The following is a 21175-nucleotide window of genomic DNA, read 5'->3' as shown; positions in this document are numbered from 1 at the left end:
TGACATTATGAGCTGAATAGTCGACTAATAGGCAAAATAATCCAAGTAATCAATTGTCAAAATAAACAATTTTGGCTGCACCATGTGACCTTAACCCAGCTGACATTTTCTCCACACTTTTTCAAAATGGCCAAAAATGCAAATTTGAAGGTTTACACTGCAAATAAACGCTCACCGGTGAGGTCGGCCCAGCCGGGCGACGGACTATTGGCGTTATGGACCGTGAAGCTGCGCAGTCGGTCGTAGTACAACTCTCTGTAGCGGACTCTGAAGCCCAGCAGGACGCCATTGATGTGATCCTCAGAGGGCGACTACAAAAACAAAAACATGATGGTCATCATTTATCTGACATGAATGACTTGTGTTAACAGAATTACTACATTACCTGCCAGCGGAGCAGCACCGATGTGGTGGTGTGCGGAGTTACAGACAGAATGGTGGGGGCTTTGTCCGGGGCTAGTAAAAAAAAAAGAAAATCATGCTTGATTATTGTTATTTTTATTCAAACAATACAGCAGAGAGCATATGAGAGTGTCGGGGTGTTGGAAGCAGCTTCAAAGCGAACACGGGCCCTGCCGGCATCAGGTATTCACTGTGAACGGCCCACATCAAAGCAGCCGTAAGCAGGCATAAGACTAAAACATCAAGCAAGACCTCAGGTAACGGCTTCACAAACAATAGGCTTTCCATATAAAAAGACTTGGACAAGAAACATTCTGGATTGGTCGCCGGAAAATGGCAAGACAAATAATATGACACTTAAGGACAAATTTAAGTTGAGAAAGCTTGGCGCTCATTGACAAAACTATTCATACGGATAAGGAAATTAGTATTTTTGTATTCAATTCATGTATTTTGCAAAAAAAGAAACAAGAGAGTCTTTCACAAATCTTATTTTTTGGAGGCTCAGTGGAAGAGCTTTTATTGTAACGGCAGTGCTTTGGAATAAAAGGCCCTTATTGTGAAAGACCAGGAAGTGTCAGTCGTTAATAGCAGAGGTTGGTAGTAACACGGTACATTTTAGTGCTGCAACGATTAATTGACTATCTCATTTGCTCCCAAAAACGTATGAATACGTTCTATTTTTGTTTCAGTGTCCCAAAAACGTATTCATACGTCTTTTACGTTTTTTTTTTTTGTTTTTTTTTTACAAGAGGCATCTCTAGGTTCTGATGCTGATGATGGTCCGTTGCCCCCCCAGGTCTCATCTGGCTAGATGGACCTCCTGATGTTCCCTTACTCCACTGCATCTCTACAAACTGAAACTCCTTCTGCAACTACCCATCATCAGTCCTGGTGCATCTATAGCCTGTCCGTCCTGGGAGTGGATCTCTCCTGATTGTGGTTCTCCCCAAGGTTTCTCTTTTTTCCCATGTTTTTTTTTTTTTTAGTTTTTTTTAGAAAAATGTGGAGAACGATGGAAAACAAAAGGCAAACGACACTGGAGGAGTGTTTTGGAAAGAAAATGACACAATCGTCAAATAAAGATTCAAAAAAATCTATCTTGATGAGACAGACAGTGATGAGGCAAAAGTTTACCCCGTCTGCCGAGTCAGCTGCGGCCACAACAGTGTCATCTCTCAGTTCAATAGTTTAATTAAGTGTAAATAAATTTTTACTTTGCTATCAAAAGCTCTATTCGTCTTGTTGTTTATGTTATTTTGTAGAAGGAAAACATTATTCAGATGTTTGGGATGTCACAAAAGCCAAAATAGCTGTGTTAAAGTCAAAGTTATGTTTGAAATGTATGCTTTTACAAAAAGCTCAATTTGCCAGTTTTTTTCATCAGAAACTGGAAAATTGCTCAAACTACGCTATGTTCTAATGCTGATTTCTAAAGAATGGAAAAAGATATGAACTAACCTTTTTCCCTGCAGAAAGAAAAGAGTCTAATCTTTCTCTTGGTGGATTCCATGTTTATAAAGCAATAGAACAGAATTTTCTGTGGGCCTTGCAAAATCAGTCAAAATCCAGTAAAACGGCCGGGAGCGAAGGGAGTTGCTCCGGTGAAAATGGCTGGAAGTGAATGAGTTAACTCGAGTAATTCGATTGGAAAGAGTTCCAAATTAAATTGTGCGACTTAGAGTATTCGTTTGATTAAAGTGGCGTTGTAATGATTTGTTTTGAAAGTGTTTGTATTTAGTTTAATTGATTTGGGTGGATACGCTGCCCTCTACTGGTGACAGTCACATAACTCATTTCACATGGCTGAATCCAGCTGCTCCCAGTAAAGAAAAACATAAGCTAAGTTTTTGTTTGAGCTAATGTTTTTTTTTTAATGCATTCATAATTTAGTTCATTTGTATATTTAGCTGTGTTTTGTAGGAATATGTGTTTGAACCATTTGTTAAGAGCATTGCAAAAAAAAAAAAAAAAAAAAAAAAAAAACAGTAGCATTTTATAGCATTTCAGCTAGCAGACATTTGGTATGTAAGCTAGCTAATTGTTCTTTTGTTGTACTTAGATCCTCATTTATTCATTTTTTTATGCCGTTTGAGGCTCAGCTCAGGTATTTAATTTTTTTTATGTTTCTTATCCAAATACTCCATTAGTCGAACTAACTAGTTCATCGATTAATCGACTACAATAATAATCGATAGCTGCATTGCTAGTACATTTACGCCGTTACATTTGCCGTGGCGCAGTTCGTAGCTCGAGTTGTCCTGGGACCTAAGGGTCACCTGTTCGAGTTCCGGCTAAGATTGTCCACTGTCAAAGTTCCCTTGGGCAAGGCACTGAACCCTAACTTTCCCCCAATAGGTTGGCAGCACCTTGCTTGACAGCAGCCCCTTTGGTGTGTAAAAGTGTGCTAATGTAAAGCACTCAGAGCATGGTAACCATGTTGATAAATGCGCTATACTGTATAAATAATCTAATTTACCCTTCCTCTCCAAAGTCCTTGAAAAAGTGGTATTCAAACAGCACCTACAGGACAATAGTTTATTTGAACATTTCCAGTCTGGCTTTCGAGCTCATCATAGCACCGAAACTGCATTAGTCATAGTAACTAACGACTTGTTACTAGCTGCTGACGATGGATTAGTCTCGATCCTGGTTCTGTTGGACCTGAGTGCAGCCTTTGACACAATCGACCATAATATCTTATTGTAGAGACGAGAATGGGACATAGGCATTAGAGGAGCAGCCCTCTGCTGGTTTAAATCCTATTTATCTAATAGGTACCAGTTTGTCAATGTAAACCAGCAATCATCCAGAGTCAGTTACTCTGTGCTGCAAGGGTCGGTCCTCGGGCCCATCTTGTTCACGCTGTATATGCTTCCTTTAGGTAATATCATCAGAAAAACATAGCATTAACTTTCATTGTTACGCTGACGACACACAACTGTATTTATCAATTAAACCTGAGCAGATCAGGCAAGTCGATAAACTAAGCACCTGCGTCCGAGATATACATACCTGGATGAGCACTAATTATCTTTTACTTAACCCTGAAAAGACAGAAGTCCTTATAATAGGCCCAAAAAGTTTGACAGACTCTCTAACTGCCCAGATTGTCATTCTGGACAATGTAAGTGTAGCCTCCAGCACCACAGTTAAAAAACTAAGGAGTTCTCTTTGACCCAGACTTATCATTTAAAGTTCATATTAAACAAACCTTCAGAACAGCCTTTTTTCACCTGCGCAACATAGCCAAAATGAGAAATATTTTGTCAAAAAACGATGCAGAAAAATTAATTCACGCGTTCGTTACATCTAGATTGGATTACTTTAACTCCTTACTTGCAGCTAGTCCTAAAAGTTCTCTAAAAGGTCTTCAGCTAGTCCAGAACGCACGGAAAGACTTTTAACAGTAACTAATAGAAGAGAGCACATCACCCCAGTGCTCCAGGCCCTTCACTGGCTTCCAGTCGAGTTTAGGATTAAATTTAAAATCCTCCTTCTTACATTTAAGACCATTAATGGTTTGGGGCCATCTTATCTCACCGATGCTCTGGTTCCATACCGCCCCAACAGAACACTCTGTTCTCAGAATGCAGGTCTACTGGTAGTTCCCAGGGTTTCTAAAAGTACTGTCGGAGCTAGAGCCTTTAGCTAGCAAGCCCCTGTCTTACGGAATCAGCTTCCAGTTAGTATTAAAGAAGCTGACACAGTGTGTACATTTAAGATTAGACTAAAAACGTATCTATTTATGGTCAGGCTCGTTGAAATCGGACTTGAGTCACAGTTCAGTCTAAGCTGCACTAGAAGCTATAATGCTGGGGGAAGTACCACTGAGTCCTGTCCACTTTTTCTCACTCTACCTACCACTTGTCTTTACTTCATTTCTCTTTTCTAATTCTAATATCTAGTTGACTAGTCTATTCATCACTAGTCACCCTGTGTCGGGGAGGGGCTACTTTTTCAGCCGGAGCCGTCTGACTATCCTGACACCTGGCTGGATGGACGTCCTCGTTGCCCCCCCCCCCCCCCCCCCCCTCATCTGGCTAGATGGACCCCCTCATGTTCCCTCACCCCATTGCATCTCTACAAACTGGAACTCCTTCTGCTAATATTGATCATCAGTCCTGGTGCATCTATAGCCTGTCCGTCCTGGGAGTGGATCTCTCCTGACTGTGGTTCTCCTCAAGGTTTCTCATTTTCCCAAAGGGTTTTTGAAAATTTTCCTTGCCGACATTGAGGGTCTAAGGATGGGGAATGCCCAGGACATGAACTTCATCTAATTCATCAACTGTATCTGACTGTGTATCATATTGACTCTGCTAAGCCCTTTGAGACAACCTTGTTGTGATATAGGGCTATACAAATAAAATTGAATTGAATTGAATTGAAATGCCATTTACCATTATACCAATCAAAGGAAAAAGTGTTTTCTCCACTAGAGGGCACGCATGCTCTTTAGACGTGTGATGTTTCATTGTGTTGTTATGGTCTGAAATCGATGATATTTTTGTCATCTTTTTGGCCTAATACGGTCATGTAATTAATTGGTTATAGCACAGTATAATCATAACAGTTCATATAGATGAAGTGCTGAGAAAAAAAATCTCACTATTGAAATTCACACATTGTAAGCAGTTACTCACAATGTTACTCATTACTCATGCTGTTTTGTGAAGAGCAAATGCTTTTCAATCAAATAATTAAAGCAACTTACTTAAACAACAAAACGATCCAAAACGTCTACATTGCTTTGGATTTTTACTGCTTTAAGAGAAAATGCTTACTCAATAACATGTTAAATCCAGTTTATTGTAATGAAAAAAAGTATGTTCATGATTGCAAATTTAAAAGTGTATGCTTGTTCATTGTTACCGTCTTGCAACGTGGTGACGGCCTCGCTCTCCTGACTGTACTCGCTGTCTCCGATGTCATTGGTGGCCTTCACTCGAAACTGGTACGACGTGAAAGGCTTCAACCTTTTAAAAGAGACAAAAAGTCATTCACTTACACTGAAAATGCAGCCGGTCTTCAAACATTGACGGTACCTGTCCACAGAGTACGAGTTGATCTCGTGGCTGACCGACGTGGAGTGGACCGTCCAGTTGTTGTCGGGCAGCTCTCGGAACTGCACCGTGTAGTAGCGGACCGGGGAGAGGCCGTCGCTGCCCGGTTCCCATGTCAGCAGCACCCGGCGGGCTCGCACCTCCTTTTGAGGTGCGACGGGTCGGCTGGTAGGTTGAGGTCGCACTGGCGACGGAAATCGTGGTGATTGGCACGCGTCGCGTTCCCTCGTTATAAAGAAGCGGTGACGAGCGCTCACCTCGCTTTTCCGTGGTGACCACCAACGCTTCGGCGGCCTCGCCCCAGCCTTTGCGTGTTTGCGCGCTGAGGCGAAAGACGTACGCCGTTTCGGGCTTGAGAGTCGCCGCCGTGTACTGCCGCACGCTGGGGCTGAGGACGTCCACGGTGGCGGCGCTGATGCTTGATGAGTTTCTTCTGTATGTAATTTGATAGGCTGCGAGGATGTCAAGACACAGTTCTAATTATAACTGGAATGACTAGGGTTGGGCATCGTTTAAAATTCAACGATTCCGGTTCCGACTCCGATTCCACGTTTCGATTCCGGTTCCAAACGATTCCCGATTCTGATTCTTTTAAGAGGCAGAGTAAAAAAAATGCAGGGTCCAAAAAATTGCATAGTTTATATTAAAGTCTTAACTCCTCGACGTTTTTTGAAATTAAATGAACTTCTCACAGGGCTAATTATAACTTGTATATAAATATCAGTCTTTCAACTCGAGCAATTTTTTTACGCTCGGCGATGAGGCCATTGAAACAAGGAATCGAAATTTAAAAATTCGAACGATTCCGGGAGCATCGAAGTGTTAGAACCAGTTCCCATCGATGCTCAAGGCCCAACCCTAGGAATGACATGAACCTTTTAAACCTAATTGTCCTATTTTTTTAAAGTTTGAAATGGACGAGAGAGTAAAAATCTGTGGATCTACAATGGACCCTTGTGGAACACCTCCAGTGTCAGTTTATGATTGAACTCTACTCCTACGCCTAGGCTCTGTAACACTAAATTCTATGTCAATCAGGATGCCCCGTAGATTATCACTATGTTTACGCAGTATTATAGTCTTAATTAGAGTAAATATTTGTAGAACGTCACAACACGCGACCATTATAAACTATGGACTTCCTGTGAAGATGTTTGAATTCACCTAAGATAATGCCATTGGGTTGAGACGGCGGTTGCCAGATGAGTCTGACCGAGGTTGTCCTCACTTCAGGGAACAGGATGCCAACAGGAGGACCTGGAACTGTAACGCCCCAAAGCCGTTGAGGATAATTAGCACATTAGCATCCTGGTGGCTTAAAACTGAAGAGAAGTCTTCATCGCAGAGTGGAAGATTTTCAAACTACCGTCGTCCAGGGTCCTTTCCAAAATGGATGGCATGCTGCTTCTCCCGTCTCCGATGCGAGTGAAGGCCAGTACCCGAATCTCGTACAGGACGTACTTGCCCAGACCTGTCAACAGGACGCTGTGGCTCGTGTTGCCCTCCACCATCCAGAAGCTAGGAACGGAGTCTGCATCCTTCTCTTTGTAGATGACCTGCCAAAAACGGGAAAATATTTTTATACCTTAATATGGAACTCCATCCATCCATCCACCCATGGTAGCACAGTATATTTGCCGACCTTGTATCCGAGAATAAGACCGTTGCGGTCGGTTTCCGGGACCTGACCCCAGCGTACCAGGATTCTGCTGGAGGTGGTGGCAAAGGCGGACACGTTGGTGGGCCCACTGGAAGGCACTAAAGCAACGAGACCCACTTTAGATACTGAGTTCAACAACTTGTTTAAGTCTGTCTTCCTCACCGGACTCTCTGGTTCTCCCGTGGACCGGCTGGCTCCAGGGTCCGGACCCAATCCCGTTGACGGCCTGAACCCGGACCTCGTACTCGGTCCACTCCTCCAAGTCCTCAATGGTGAATTCCCTCTCCAGCCGGTCCATGATGACGTGCGCGAGAACACCACCTTTGGACCCGGCTTTGGAGTATTGGATGCGGTAACCCACTAGATCAGGATTGCCGTTGTACTCCCACTCGGGAAGAGGCTGAGACAACAAGAGTGTCACCAGAATCATATGTCCAAAGGAATAAAAAGGACACGCAGTAAGGACGTACCACCCAGCGCAGCCACAGACTCGTTTCGCTGGCTGTGCGCAGTGTGACATTGGCGGGGGAGATATCCGGAGGGGCTTGGAGAGTCTGGATCTTTCTAGAGGGTTGACTTGGGGGGCTGGTGCCCACGATGTTCACCTGCCGCATTCGAAACCTGGCCCAAGGGAACCGTGCAGAGGCCGAGTTTGACTTTTGTGGGAGGGGTTGCAAAATATGTTGATGACCCCAAAGCGATCGTTACATCTAGATTGGATTACTGTAGCTCCTTACTCGCAGTTTGTCCTAAAAGTTCCCTAAAAAGTCTTCAGCAAGTCCAGAACGCAGCTTTTAACAGAAACTAATAGAAGAGAGCACATCACCCCTGTGCGCCAAGCCCTTCCCTGGCTTCCAGTCGAGTTTAGAATTAAATTTAAAATCCTCCTTCTTACATTTAAGACCATTAATGGTTTGGGGCCATCTTATCTCACACATGCTCTGGTTCCATATCGCCCCAACAAAATGCTTCGTTCTCAGAATGCAGGTCTACTGGTAGTTCCCAGGGTCTCTAAAAGTACAGTAGTAGCTAGAACCTTTATTTACCATGCTCCTGTCTTATGAAATTAGCTTCCAGCTAATATTAAAGAGTCCGACACAGTCTGTCCATTTAAGATTAGACGAAAAACGTTCCTATTTGACAAAGCTTATGGTCAAGCTAGTTGTATTGAATTATTCATTGAATTCAAAGAATGAATGAATGAAATGCAGTGTCAGCAATAAAATTAACTTACAATATATACATATATACACATTTACATATATACATATATCTTGACACAGTTCGTGTTCAATCCTCAGTTCAACAATTCAATCCTTAATTCAAAATATCCATTTTGCCACCACATGTGTAATTTTGGCCAAGCAAAGCAAAGAACCGTCTCCAAGGTGTTAGTCACATGATCTGTTCGAAAAATTATTTTGACCCGTGATGAACTACTTTGTGGGATTCTTGTTCATTTAACTATTTTTTTGTTGTTTGATTTCTTGCTTTATAACTTTTATAGACCACATTTTACCGGCTAAGTCTTTATTTTAAGTTCATATACAGTACAGGCAGTGTCCGGGTTACGAACGACTTCCATTGCTACGCTAGCAACATAACCCGGATTTCTGTGTAAAACGGAATTAGCCCTTTGAGTACCCCTAAATCCCAAAATAACTATCCAAAAGTCCATAGTAATGTATTTTAGGTTATTTTTTCTTTTATCACAGACAATTGTTTTAGGTTGTTTTAATCACCTGACATGTTTCTGCAACTACTTCTGCCTTCATCACAGAGTCTATAAACTATAGTTATAGACAAAATTAACTAAAAACAAGTATCGTATTTTGTTTAATGATGAAGAATACACTGCCCTCTGGTGGCAGTGTTGGGTCTGGCAGGACTGTCGCCATGTATGACTGAAAAGCAGACTCAGACGTCTGACATGGATAAAGGATAGCTCGGACCATCTCTAAGGTGCTAGTCACATGATCGGTTCGAAAAATAAATCTTTACCCATTATGTAATATTTTGTAGGATTGTTGTTCATTTAATTCATTTTTGTTGTTTGTTTTATTGCTTTACATTTTTATAGACAACATTTGTAACGCCAAAGCATTTATTTCGCGCTAGCTTAGCCATTCTGGAGCCATGAAACAAACAAATAACTAACTAACTGCACCGAATTTGTTGAAATCAACTCCACCGACTAATTAAACTCAAGAAACCCAAGTACATCTGCTGTACACCGATTGGGAATAAAAAAGTTGTGTTATCAATTGATTAGCGTATCGCTTCAGAGTGCTGTCCATTTGAGTGGTGGAGCGCTACTTGTGTATACAGTACTATTATACATAGGTGGTCAGACCTTTTGAGACTGAAAACTTTTGACTAAGTGTGTATTTATTATTGGTTTGTGTGTATGACAATGAGATTAATCGCGGTTAACTGCATGAATATCATGCTAGTAATTTGATTACATTTTTAAAATGTTTGCTAAGCTGCAAGTCAGATATTTTTTTAAGCCCAGATATACAACGGCTTTACAGTATGGTGCTCACCTGTAGAAGGTGTACGGGTTGAGTTCCAGAACCTCCATAGCTCGCGCGTCAGGCTCATTAGCAAGCTGTTGAACCATCAGCCACTCTTCATTTTCCCCAATGATACCAATCTGGAAGACAAACTCGCTCACATCAGCACTTTTTACTCATGACATCAGATCAGTGTTGTTTTTGGCAGCCCTTTTAATTTTCGTCTTAGTCTTAGTCTTTTGGACGATAATACTTAATAGTCTAAGTCAGACATGTCCAATGTCCGGCCCGGGGGCCAAATGCTGCCCGTGGTCAAATTTCATCCGGCCCCCAGCCTCTGTCACAAAATCAATAACGTCTGGCCCGCACACAGACTTAATAAATTGGTGAGCAGTACTGCTACCAGCATATGAAGTAGCTTACACACTAAATGCTGCTCCTCATTTACCCACTAAAAGGCAGCAGCACTCGAAGCAACATTACCCCGTGTTACCCTTTATTCCCCATTTCTAAAATGGCGACAATCAACAAAAAAAAAGAAAGTTGACTGTGACGGCCGACGCTTCAAGGATAGCTGGAAATTGGACTATTTCTTCTCTAAAATACGCAACAACTGTGTCTGCGTCATTTGCAAAGAGACAGTCGCTGTTTTTAAAGAGTTCAATGTGAGGCGATATTACCAAACAAGACACGCTGACATGTACGACAAGATTACAGGGAAGATATGTAGCGAGAAATTGAAGCAACTTGAAGCTAGTTTAATTTTACACCAGCAGTATTTTGCAAGAGCCCGAGAGTCGACAGAGAACGCCAAAATGGATAGTTGCGAGATTGTTGAAATAATTAATTTAGGGCTGTCGAACGATTAAAATTTTTGAACGAGTTAACCACAGCTTAAAAATTAATTAATCGTAATTAATCGTAATTCAAACCATCTATAAAATATGCCATATTTTTCTGTAAATTATTGTTGGAATGGAAAGATAAGACACTAGATGGATATATACATTCAACATACTGTACATAAGTACTGTATTTGTTTATTATAACAATAAATCAACAAGATGGCATTAACATTAACATTCTGTTAAAGCGATTCATGGATAGAAAGACTTGTAGTTCTTAAAAGATAAATGTTAGTATGAGTTATAGTAATTTGATATTAAAACCCCTCTTAATGTTTTCGTTTTAATAAAATTTGTCAATTTTTCAATCAAAAAATAAACTAGTAGCTCACCAATGTTGATGTCAATAATTACACAAAGCTCATGGTGCTGAAACCCATAAAATCAGTCGCACCCAAGCGCCAGGTGAGGGCGACAAAACACCAAAAAACACAAGTAACAAGTGGACATGAAACCGTGCTGTCATTTTAATCTGTTTGAGCGGGGCATGTGCGTTAATTGCGTCAAATATTTTAACGTTATTAATTAAAAGAATTAATTACCGCCCGTTAGTGCAATAATTTTGACAGCACTAAACTGATTTAAAAAAAATAATCAAGCAAATGTGACACACAGAATGGCCTGCTAAAATTTGCTTAAATATATTGTTCTACGTAAAGGACGTCAGCAATGGTCGCCCGCCACATTTTTACCACACCAAATCTGGCGCCCTTTGCTAAAAGTTTGGACACCCCTGGTCTAAGTCATGTTTTAGTCATCAAATGTGTTTGTCTTCGTCTAGTTTTTCCTGACAAAAACTCAGGACTAATTTCGTCTAGTTTTAGTCGACGTTTACTTAATATGTTTTCGTCTAAAATAATTAAAAAAAAAAAAAACTCTTAAAATTAAGAAATAAGGTTTCGAACTAAAGATGTCCCGATCGATCAGCATCCCAATCGATCGGGTACGATCACGTCATTTTCAAAGTATCGGAATCGGCAAAAAAATATCGGACATGCCTTTTTTTAATATATACAGTATATATTTTTTAATTAAATCATTTTCTAAATATATTTAACGTTATAGACAAAATGTCTTACACTCATCCAGAGTCTTTAGTTTTGGCTTACAGTAGGACTATCATATTTATCACGTTAACGGCGGTAATTAATATTTTTTGATATAATCACGTCAAAATATTTGACGCAATTAACGCATGCGCTGCACGACCCACTCACATACTGTCGCGTTCAATCTATAATGGCGCCTTTTTACCTATATATAAAGATGCAAGGCAGCGTAAGATGAGTGAGTTTTGGCAGGCTTTGGAACCTTTTTTAATTGGCTAAAGCCTTATAATCCCCCTTTCAATAATTAGGACTATCGTGGGAAGCAATGTGGGGAAGTAAGATAGTAGTTGATCTTTTTCTTTACACCATGTGTTATATTCCAACACAGAGAAGATATATCAATTGGTGCAACTATGCACAGTCATGGGTGCACTTCCCATCATGCATTTGGGCAATCGTTAAATGGCTACAGTATCATTTACTGAAAGCTCAACAAATACACTAGAAGGCAATATTTAGTCACACTATACAAAGTCACATTTATCCTTTGAGGATTACAAGTCTTTCCATCCGTGGATTCCTCTCACAGAAAGAATGTTAATAATGTAAATGCCATCTTGAGGATTTATTGTCATAATAAACAAATACAGTACTTATGTACTGTATGTTGAATGTATATATTCGTCCGAGTTTTATTCATTTTTTTCTTAATGCATTGCCAAAATGTATATGATCGGGAAAAAATATCGGGAATGATTGGAATTGAATCGGGAGCAAAAAAAAGCAATCGGATCGGGAAATATCGGGATCGGCAGATACTCAAACTAAAATGATCGGGATCGGATCGGAAGCAAAAAACATGATCGGAACAACCCTATTTCGAACTATTTCGAATGAACATTGGCAGACGAGCGCATCTTGTAGCATCTACAAGGACAACGCCAACTTGATGATTATGCACATTCAACAATATATTTTCAATAAATTATAGCCAACTGGACGCCACGAACTGCAAGCAAAAAAAAAAAAAAGTTGTGCGAGAGTTTAGAAGTCGCCCCGCTAACGCGAATGCTATGCTAATGCTAAGAGTTACATTCAGTGTGTGATGCTTTAAAGGCTAAAGCAACATTGCATATTCCCTCTGGCCAATAAAAAAAAATCTGTGTGTGCAAGCCTGCATGGAGACTAGAGACAACACACTGGTGAGTCAGGAAGTGGGTTGGGGGGGCGCAGCACGTCATGAGTGACACAACCAGACTCTGCTACAATGTCGGCTAACTACACATAAAAATGTCACACATTGTGAACATGTGAAGGAAACTATTGAATGTTTTTGTCTCATTCTCGTCTCGTCAGACGAAAACTGGCATTCGTCTCGTTATGTTTTAGTCCCCCAAAACACGTTTATAGCTTGCTATCGTCTCATCACAAAAAAAAAAAAAAAAAAATCGTTGACGAAATATTTTTGTCATCATCATCGTTGAAGAAAACAACACAGTGTGAGATGATGTACCAGTTGTCGTTCCTAATGAGGTTTGCACCCTACCTGCGCTTCCACCTGCCAGCGGGATATAGACGTCTTGCCGTCGTAGCCTGGCTTGAACTGCAGACTGACCGAGCGTGCCCCCACGTTGGAGACGGCCAGGTTGGTCGGGGGACCGGGAAGCTCTGAGAGAGAGATGACATTTAAACAAGAAAACTGATGCATGGTATGTCGGGTGCGACGGGGCTGACCTGGCGGGACGCCCGAGGAAATGGTGGAGGCGGACAGCTGGCCTTGTCCCTTGGCGGTCATTGCAGCCACCTGGATGGTGTACGTAGTGAGCGCCGTGAGGCCCGTCACTTTGTACTCTTGAGTCAGGTTGGGCAAGTAGTGGGTCACCCGCGTGTTGGTCCTGTTGAACTCTTCCCATGAGATGCGATAACCTACACAAGAAAAAAAAAAAACACCATGAATCACCTGAACTACAACAGTCTTCTCCAGGGTTTCTACAGGTATCAACTTTTCCCAATCGCAGATCGTTTCACACACACAAATTGTATGTAGAGTTGTCCAATAATGATCCTGATATCCTGATATTGTCCAACTCCAAAAATCTGATACCGATAGCAAACCGATACCGATGTATGCGGTCGTGTACTTGACATATTATGGCTATTGGCTATTTGGCTAATTGTATTGTGATGCCCCACCGGATGCTTTAATAATGATTAATGTAAAAACTTCAAGGTTTTCCAATTAACGTTCTGTGAAAAATAAGAGACAAATACAGTGGGGTAAATAAGTATTTAGTCTACCACTACCGTAATTTTCGGACTATAAGCCGCTACTTTTTTCCTTCATTTAAAATCATGCGGCTTATAGTCCAGTGCGGCTTATTTGTTGATTTATGTGGGTTAATAGGTAACACTTCATTTGACAGCGGCATCATAAGATTGTCATAATCATAACATGACACTATCATGGGCATTACTGAATGCTTGTGTCATTAAGTGTCATCCAGCAAATTATGTCACTAACCCCATTTATGTGCAGCTCGGATCTTTTACATCCCTTCAAAACTGAAATAATTTGCCGGATAACACTAAATGACGTGTGTTATAAGCATTCATTAATGCTCATGACATTTTCATGTCATAATTATGATTGTCTAATGACAGTCTTATGGCACCACAGTCAAATAAAGTGTTACCAAATACTATAACTAGCAGTTAATAAAACAAGCAGAACAGTAACTGAAAAAAATAATTACCACAGAACATGAATTTTGATTGTTATTTACATCTATAGCGCTGCAATGCATGCTAGCAGGCATGTTGGACAACAACAGTGTTGACAGCAGATGGCAGCAGAGGTTGACTGTCTACCCCAAGGGAGCAGTGATGGCCATATGAAGTGTCTTGAACCAATAAAGCTTTGCAGCCAATTGGTTCAAAGCTTCATGGTGGTTCATTTGGTCTTACGACAGTCATATGATGCCGCTGTCAAATAGTGTTACCGGTTTATATCTTTTGGTGTAAATATCCCATAACACACTGAGGACAGCTGCGGCTTATAGTCCAGTGCGGCTTATCTATGAAAAAATGCCATTTTCGTGCCAAATTTGGTGGGTGGTGGCTTATAGTCAGGTGCGCCTTATAGGGCGAAAATTATGGTAATTGTGCAAGTTCTCTCACTTGAAAATATTAGAGAGGCCTGTAATTGTCAACATGGGTAAACCTCAACCATGAGAGACAGAATGTGGAAAAAAAACCAGACAATCACATTGTTTAATTTTTAAAGAATTTATTTGCAAATCATGGTGGAAAATAATTATTTGGTCATACCAAAAGTTCAAGTTCATCATCAAAGTTAAGTTTCCCTATGAACTCTGCCATCCGTTCTCAAAAAATAGCGGAATTAAGGGCTCAATATGATCGCACCTCAATGCTCATGGTTCATTCATTCACTGCACAGCAACGCGCAAATGAATGCTCCCTCAGAATAGCGTGTATATTGGGTCAAAATAAAAAGTCTTTCAGTGACGCACCGATTGTCAAAGATTGTATGAGTGCAGTTGCTGAAACTTTGCTTCATGGAAAGCAAAAAGATGTCTGTCAAAAAATAAAGCAGGTCCCCCCTGTTATTATAACTCATACTAACATTTATCTTTTAAGAATTACTTGTCTTATAAATAGAGGATCCCTTTAATGCTTTTGAAGGCCTGAATTCTGAACAAAATCTATTTAATGACTTTTAATGTTTCTTGAAGACCCGCATAAACATTGTTCTCTTTGAAATGGGAGGGGGATGATCACCTGTGAGAAGACCGTTTTTCTCTTGAGGCTCCTTCCAGCTAACTTTGAGGGAGGTATCCAAGATGTCGGTGAAGCTGAGGTGTCCTACAGCACCCGGAGCTGGGAAATATTTACATTTACATGAATAAAAAAAAAGCTGATACTGCATAATAGCAGCGAGCGGCAGAAACTTACTGTCTTCGTGGGTGCGAAGTCGCTGCGGTGGGCTGCGCGGGCCGTCCCCAGGCGTGGTGAAGCACAGCACCGATGTGTAGTACTCGGTGAACTTCTTCAGGCCCAATATGTACCCCACGTGGATGCTGTCTTGGAAGTTGGGCCGCGCCGTCACCACCGTCATCTCGCCAGCCCGGCCAGGTTCCCACGCCAACAGCTGGGGTGAAGCAGGGACACATTGCGCCTTTTTATTTTCCTTCTCGCTTTATTTTATTGGAGGTTACACAAATCATTACATGCAAACAAAGAGAGCATCAGGGACACACTAAAAAGAAAAAAATGAATAAATTCACATTTCTGCTTGGGCCTTTTTCATTGAAAAGTAAGAGGATTTCCATTTTGTGAAAATTCAAGCACCCAATTTTTATGTATGACTTTTTTTCAATATCTTTTTCTGTGGAAAGAGAGCAACGAGTTTTTGAGGGTAGAAAAAAACAACAGTACCTCCATTCTCCTAAAATGAATGAAAACTAAATTTATGCAATGCCAAAAATAAAACCCAAACAATTCATTTGACAGTAGGAGTATAAGACCGTCCTAATTGTGACATGACAAATAATGAGTATTAATGAATGCTTATGACAGATGTCATCGGGTCCGATCACGTCATTTTCAAAGTATCAGAATAGGCAAAAAAATATCGGACATGCCTTTTTTTAATATATATATTTTAATTAAATCGTTTTATAATTGTATTTAACGTTACAGACAAAATGTCTTACACTCATCCAGAGTCTTTAGTTTTGGCTTAAAGTAGGGCTGTCAAATTTATCGCGTTAACGGTGGTAATTCATTTTTAAAAAATTAATCACGTTAAAATATTTAACGCAATTAACGTATGCGCTGCACGACCCACTCGCGCATTGTCGCGTTCAATCTAAAATGGCGCCGTTTTACCTATATATAGAGCTAAAAGGCAGCGTAAAATGAGTAGAGTGAATTTTGGCAGCCTTTTGAGCTTTTTTTTAATTGGTTAAAGCCTTACTATCCCTCTCTCAACAATTAGAAATATCGTGGGAAGCAATGTGGGGAAGAAAGGTAGTAGTTGATTTTTATCTTAACATCCTATGTTATTTCCCAACGCAGAGAAGATATATCAATTGGTGCCACTACGCACAGTCATGGTTGCACTTCCCATCATGCATTTGGGCAGAACAGTTAAATGGCTACAGTATCATTTACTGAAAGCTCAACAAATACACCAGATGGCAATATTTAGTCACAAGATACAAAGTCACATTTATCCTTTAATAATAAGTCTTTCTATCCGTGGCACATATCCAAAACACACGGTCCCAGTTGAAGCCTGATGGTCAGATGAGACCAAGATTGAGCTTTTTGGCACCAAACACTCTAAGTGGGTCTGGCGTGCCACGAAAGATGCACATGCTGAAAAGCACCTCATACCCACTGCGAAGTATGGGGGCGGGTCAGTGATGCTGTAGGGCTGTTTCGCTTCCAAAGGCCCTGGGAACCTTGTTAGGGTGCATGGCATCATGAATGCTTTGAAATACCAGGATATTTTAAATCAAAATCTGTTGCCCTCTGCCCGAAAGCTGAAGATGGGTCGTCACTGGGTCTTTCAGCAAGACAATGACCCTAAACATATGGCCAAATCTACACAGAAATGGTTCACCAGACACAAAATCAAGCTCCTCCATGGCCATCTTAGTCATCAGACCTTGTTTTGTTGGCAAAAGGGGGTTGTACAAAGTATTAACACCAGGGGTGCTAATAATTGTGACACACATTATTTGATGTCAAATAATTATTTCTTTATGTGGGATTTTTTCCCCCACTGAATAAATGCACTTGTATTGAAAGTTGGATTTTTCTATTTTTTCCATTAAGGTCCCATATTATTTGAACATAAAAAAAATATTAGAAGCTAAAAAACACATCTTAACCAGGGGTGCCCATAATTATGGAGGGCACTGTATGTCCTGCATGGCTCTTTTACATCCATTCAAAAATAAGATCATTTGCCAGATGACACATAATGACATCTGTCATAAGTATTCATTAATGCTCATTGTAGTGTCATTTCATAATTATGATGGTCTTATGACAGTCTCATACCGCCACCGTCAAATAAAGTATTACCAGATACCATAAATAGCAATTAATGAACAGTAACTGAAGAAATAATTAGCACAGAACATGAATTTTGATTGTTATTTACATCTGTGGCGCTGCAATGCATGCTAGGAGGCATGTTGGACTAGAACAATGTTGACAGCAGGTGGCAGCAGAGGTTGACTGTCTCCTCCAAGGGAGCAGTGATGGCCAAATGAAGCTTCTTGAAGCAATGCAGTCAATTGCTTCAAAGTTTCATGGTGGTTCATTTGGTCCTATGACAGTCTTATGATGCCGTTGTCAAATAAAGTGTTACCGATTAATATCTTTTGGTGTAAATATCCCATAAAACAGTGAGGATAGCTGCGGCTTATAGTCTAGTGCGGCTTATCTATGAACAAATGCCGTTTCGTGTCAAATTTGGTGGGTAGTGGTTTATAAGGTACTTATAGATCACTACTCAAAATAATAATGATAAAGAAAAATACATCTTTTGTCTTGTGGGGGGGCAGTGGGCGTGGTTGGAGAATGAGGAACGCTTGATATGACTGGTCGTTAAAAGCAGAGCAGCTATCAGGGGACTGCCGAGGTCAAAGCTCACCACTCAGACTCCTGGGTCTTAAGTCCCCTCTAGTGGCCAGAGAGGGCCATCTCACCTTGTAGCCTTGGTTGATTCCGTTGATAAACTGCGGGCTGGGCGCGCTCCAGGTAAAGCGCACGGTGGTAGAGTTGACCGGCTCGGCTTGCACGTTTCCCGGCGGCACCGTGGGCACTGAACGAGGACCATGAAGGAGAAAGAAAATGAGCGCGAGGCCGAGAAAGCAGAAACCCGGCACGCGTCGTCTGGTTCCGTCAAGCTGCCGGAGTGTGACTCGTCGCCTGGGGCGCCTTCCAGGTGAACCCCGCGGCGCATGTCTTTGAAGCCGACACGTCCAACTGACGCAAGGCCGCATAAGGGGGCGGAAAAGTCAAGTAATTAATGAAGGCCACCGACAGATCCGCGCTGCACATCCCGGATTCTCTTTGAGCTTAAACGCGCTTTACGGCTCCCCTTCTGCATTTCCAATGGGGACCGTCGACAAATTCACGAGACGCCAGCTTCCAAATAAGCCTGTTATGTTTTGGCGATGATGAAATTCATATTTACACTTGGTAAGGGGATAAAGGGCAAAATATGGTGTTAGTGTCACTTGTGCCTTCAAGGAATTTAAACCATTTTCAAAATATTAAAAAACAACAACTATATGACCAGAATTTAGTTGTATGGGTGAAGAAAAAAAACAAGCATTGCAGAAGGAAACATCTGACTGTTTTGATGCACAGTGAACTTGAATGAACTTTCAAATAAAAACAAAATTGTATTGTTTTATATACATAAATATATACACTCACCGGCCACTTTATTAGGTACACCATGCTAGTAACGGGTTGGATCCCCTTTTGCCTTCAGAACTGCCTCAATTCTTCGTGGCATAGATTCAACAAGGTGCTGGAAGCATTCCTCAGAGAGTTTGGTCCATATTGTCATGATGGCATCACACAGTTGGTGCAGATTTGTCGGCTGCACATCCATGATGCGAATCTTCTGTTCCACCACATCCCAAAGATGCTCCATTGGATTGAGATCTGGTGACTGTGGAGGCCATTTGAGTGCAGTGAACTCATTGTCATGTTCAAGAAACCAGTCTGAGATGATTCCATCTTAATGACATGGCGCATTATCCTGCTGAAAGTTGCCATCAGAAGTTGGGTATATTGTGGTCATAAAGGGATGGATATGGTCAGCAACAATACTCAGGTAGGTTGTGGCGTTCCAACGACGCTCAATTGGGCCCAAAGAGCGCCAAGAAAATATTCCCCACACCATTACACCACTACCACCAGCCTGAACCGTTGATACAAGGCAGGATGGATCCATGCTTTCATGTTGTTGACGCCAAATTCTGACCCTACCATCCGAATGTCGCAGCAGAAATCGAGACTCTTCAGACCAGGCAACGTTTTTCCAATCTTCTGTTTTCCAATTTCGATGAGCTTGTGCAAATTGTAGCCTCAGTTTCCTGTTCTTAGATGAAAAGAGTGGCACCCGGCGTGGTCTTCTGCTGCTGTAGCCCATCTGCCTCAAAGTTCGACATACTGTGCATTCATAGATGCTCTTCTGCCTACCTTGGTTCTAACGGGTGGTTATTTGAGTCAATGTTGCCTTTCTATCAGCTCGAACCAGTCTGGCCATTCTCCTCTGACCTCTGGCATCAACAAGGCATTTCCGCCCACAGAACTGCCACTCACTGGATATTATTTCTTTTTCGGACCATTCTCTATAAACCCTAGAACATGAAAATCCCAGTAGATCAGCAATTTCTGAAATACTCAGACCAGCCCTTCTGGCACCAACAACCATGCCACGTTCAAAGTCACTCAAATCACCTTTCTTCCCCATACTGACGCTCGGTTTGAACTGCAGGAGATTGAGGAAGGCTTCCAAGGCTGTGGAATCTATGCCATGAAGAATTGAGGTAGTTCTGAAGGCAAAAGGGGGCCCAACCCGTTACTAGCATGGTGTACCTAATAAAGTGGCCGGTTAGTGTATATTTCTAAGTTTAGTATGTATTCATAAAGTCTGTATGACAGTATTACTGACCCGCCTGGGTGCCAGAGTAGAAAAAAATATTTTTCATAGCTAATCTGTACCCACATTTTAGTAATCTGTACTAGAGGTCGACCGGTAAATTGGCCGATCGGACCGATATATGGACTTTTTTCCCCAAAATCAGCCATTGGCCGATTATTTAAAAAAAAAAAAGACGATAAAAATCGATTTTGATCAGGCATCTGTGTGGGCTGACTGACGGTAGGACCCCGGAAGGGCCCTGCAGCAGCTTGAAGGCAGGCTGCTACAGGAAACTTCAGGCTTAGAATAGAATAGAATAGAATAGAATAGAATAGAATAGAATAGAATAGAATAGAATAGAATAGAACAGCCCTTTATTGTCATTATACGGTTGTACAATGAAATTGTGGAGCATCTTCCTTTACAGTGCAGGACAAGTAAAAAAATCTCGAAAGTGGCTTGGAAGAATAAAGTATAAAATCTAAATAAATATAAAATACATAATATGTACGAAGTAGTCTATGTTCAGGCAGTGCAAATAATTGAAGTAGCAGCAGTTGACAGTAAAGGCATTGAATATTGCACAAGTAAAATCTCGAAAGTGGCTTGTAAGAATAAAAGTAAAAAAAAAAAAATAAATAGTATAAAATATGTATGAGGTAGTCCTATGTTCAGGCAGTGCAAATAATTGAAGTGGCCGCAGTTGACAGTGAGGCACTGAATATTGCACTTAGTAAGTATTGCACATCGTATATTGCACGTAAATGAATATTGGACATTGGGTGATGTGGTGTTACATATGGCTGTTCAGGGTGGAGATGGCTTTAGTAAAGAAACTGTTCCTCAGTCTGTTTGTTCTTGCTTTTAAACACCAGAGGGATC

At 41.2% G+C, this 21175-nt stretch overlaps 1 protein-coding gene across 2 annotated transcripts in view; it reads right to left on the bottom strand.

The window, feature by feature from the left end:
- The window catches only part of sdk2a (sidekick cell adhesion molecule 2a), a 438915-nt gene that overhangs the window by 67654 nt on the left and 350086 nt on the right, over window positions 1-21175 (bottom strand). For both annotated transcript variants that reach the window (XM_057817593.1, XM_057817594.1), the window contains exons 19-34: window positions 18339-18454; window positions 15568-15763; window positions 15394-15492; window positions 13330-13521; window positions 13142-13263; window positions 9672-9781; window positions 7596-7746; window positions 7288-7525; window positions 7108-7223; window positions 6832-7021; window positions 6630-6728; window positions 5723-5917; window positions 5448-5649; window positions 5275-5378; window positions 386-456; window positions 176-311 (exon numbers count right to left, since the gene is read on the bottom strand). In XM_057817593.1, coding sequence (XP_057673576.1) covers window positions 176-311; window positions 386-456; window positions 5275-5378; window positions 5448-5649; window positions 5723-5917; window positions 6630-6728; window positions 6832-7021; window positions 7108-7223; window positions 7288-7525; window positions 7596-7746; window positions 9672-9781; window positions 13142-13263; window positions 13330-13521; window positions 15394-15492; window positions 15568-15763; window positions 18339-18454 — 2337 coding nt within the window. The remainder of the gene's footprint in view (window positions 1-175; window positions 312-385; window positions 457-5274; window positions 5379-5447; window positions 5650-5722; window positions 5918-6629; window positions 6729-6831; window positions 7022-7107; window positions 7224-7287; window positions 7526-7595; window positions 7747-9671; window positions 9782-13141; window positions 13264-13329; window positions 13522-15393; window positions 15493-15567; window positions 15764-18338; window positions 18455-21175) is intronic.

The sequence above is a fragment of the Corythoichthys intestinalis genome, chromosome 16 (assembly GCF_030265065.1).
Source record: "Corythoichthys intestinalis isolate RoL2023-P3 chromosome 16, ASM3026506v1, whole genome shotgun sequence".
NCBI classification, from domain to species: domain Eukaryota; kingdom Metazoa; phylum Chordata; class Actinopteri; order Syngnathiformes; family Syngnathidae; genus Corythoichthys; species Corythoichthys intestinalis.
The sequence above is the reverse complement of the archived record's forward strand: the minus strand, read 5'-3'. Positions and strand labels throughout refer to the sequence as shown.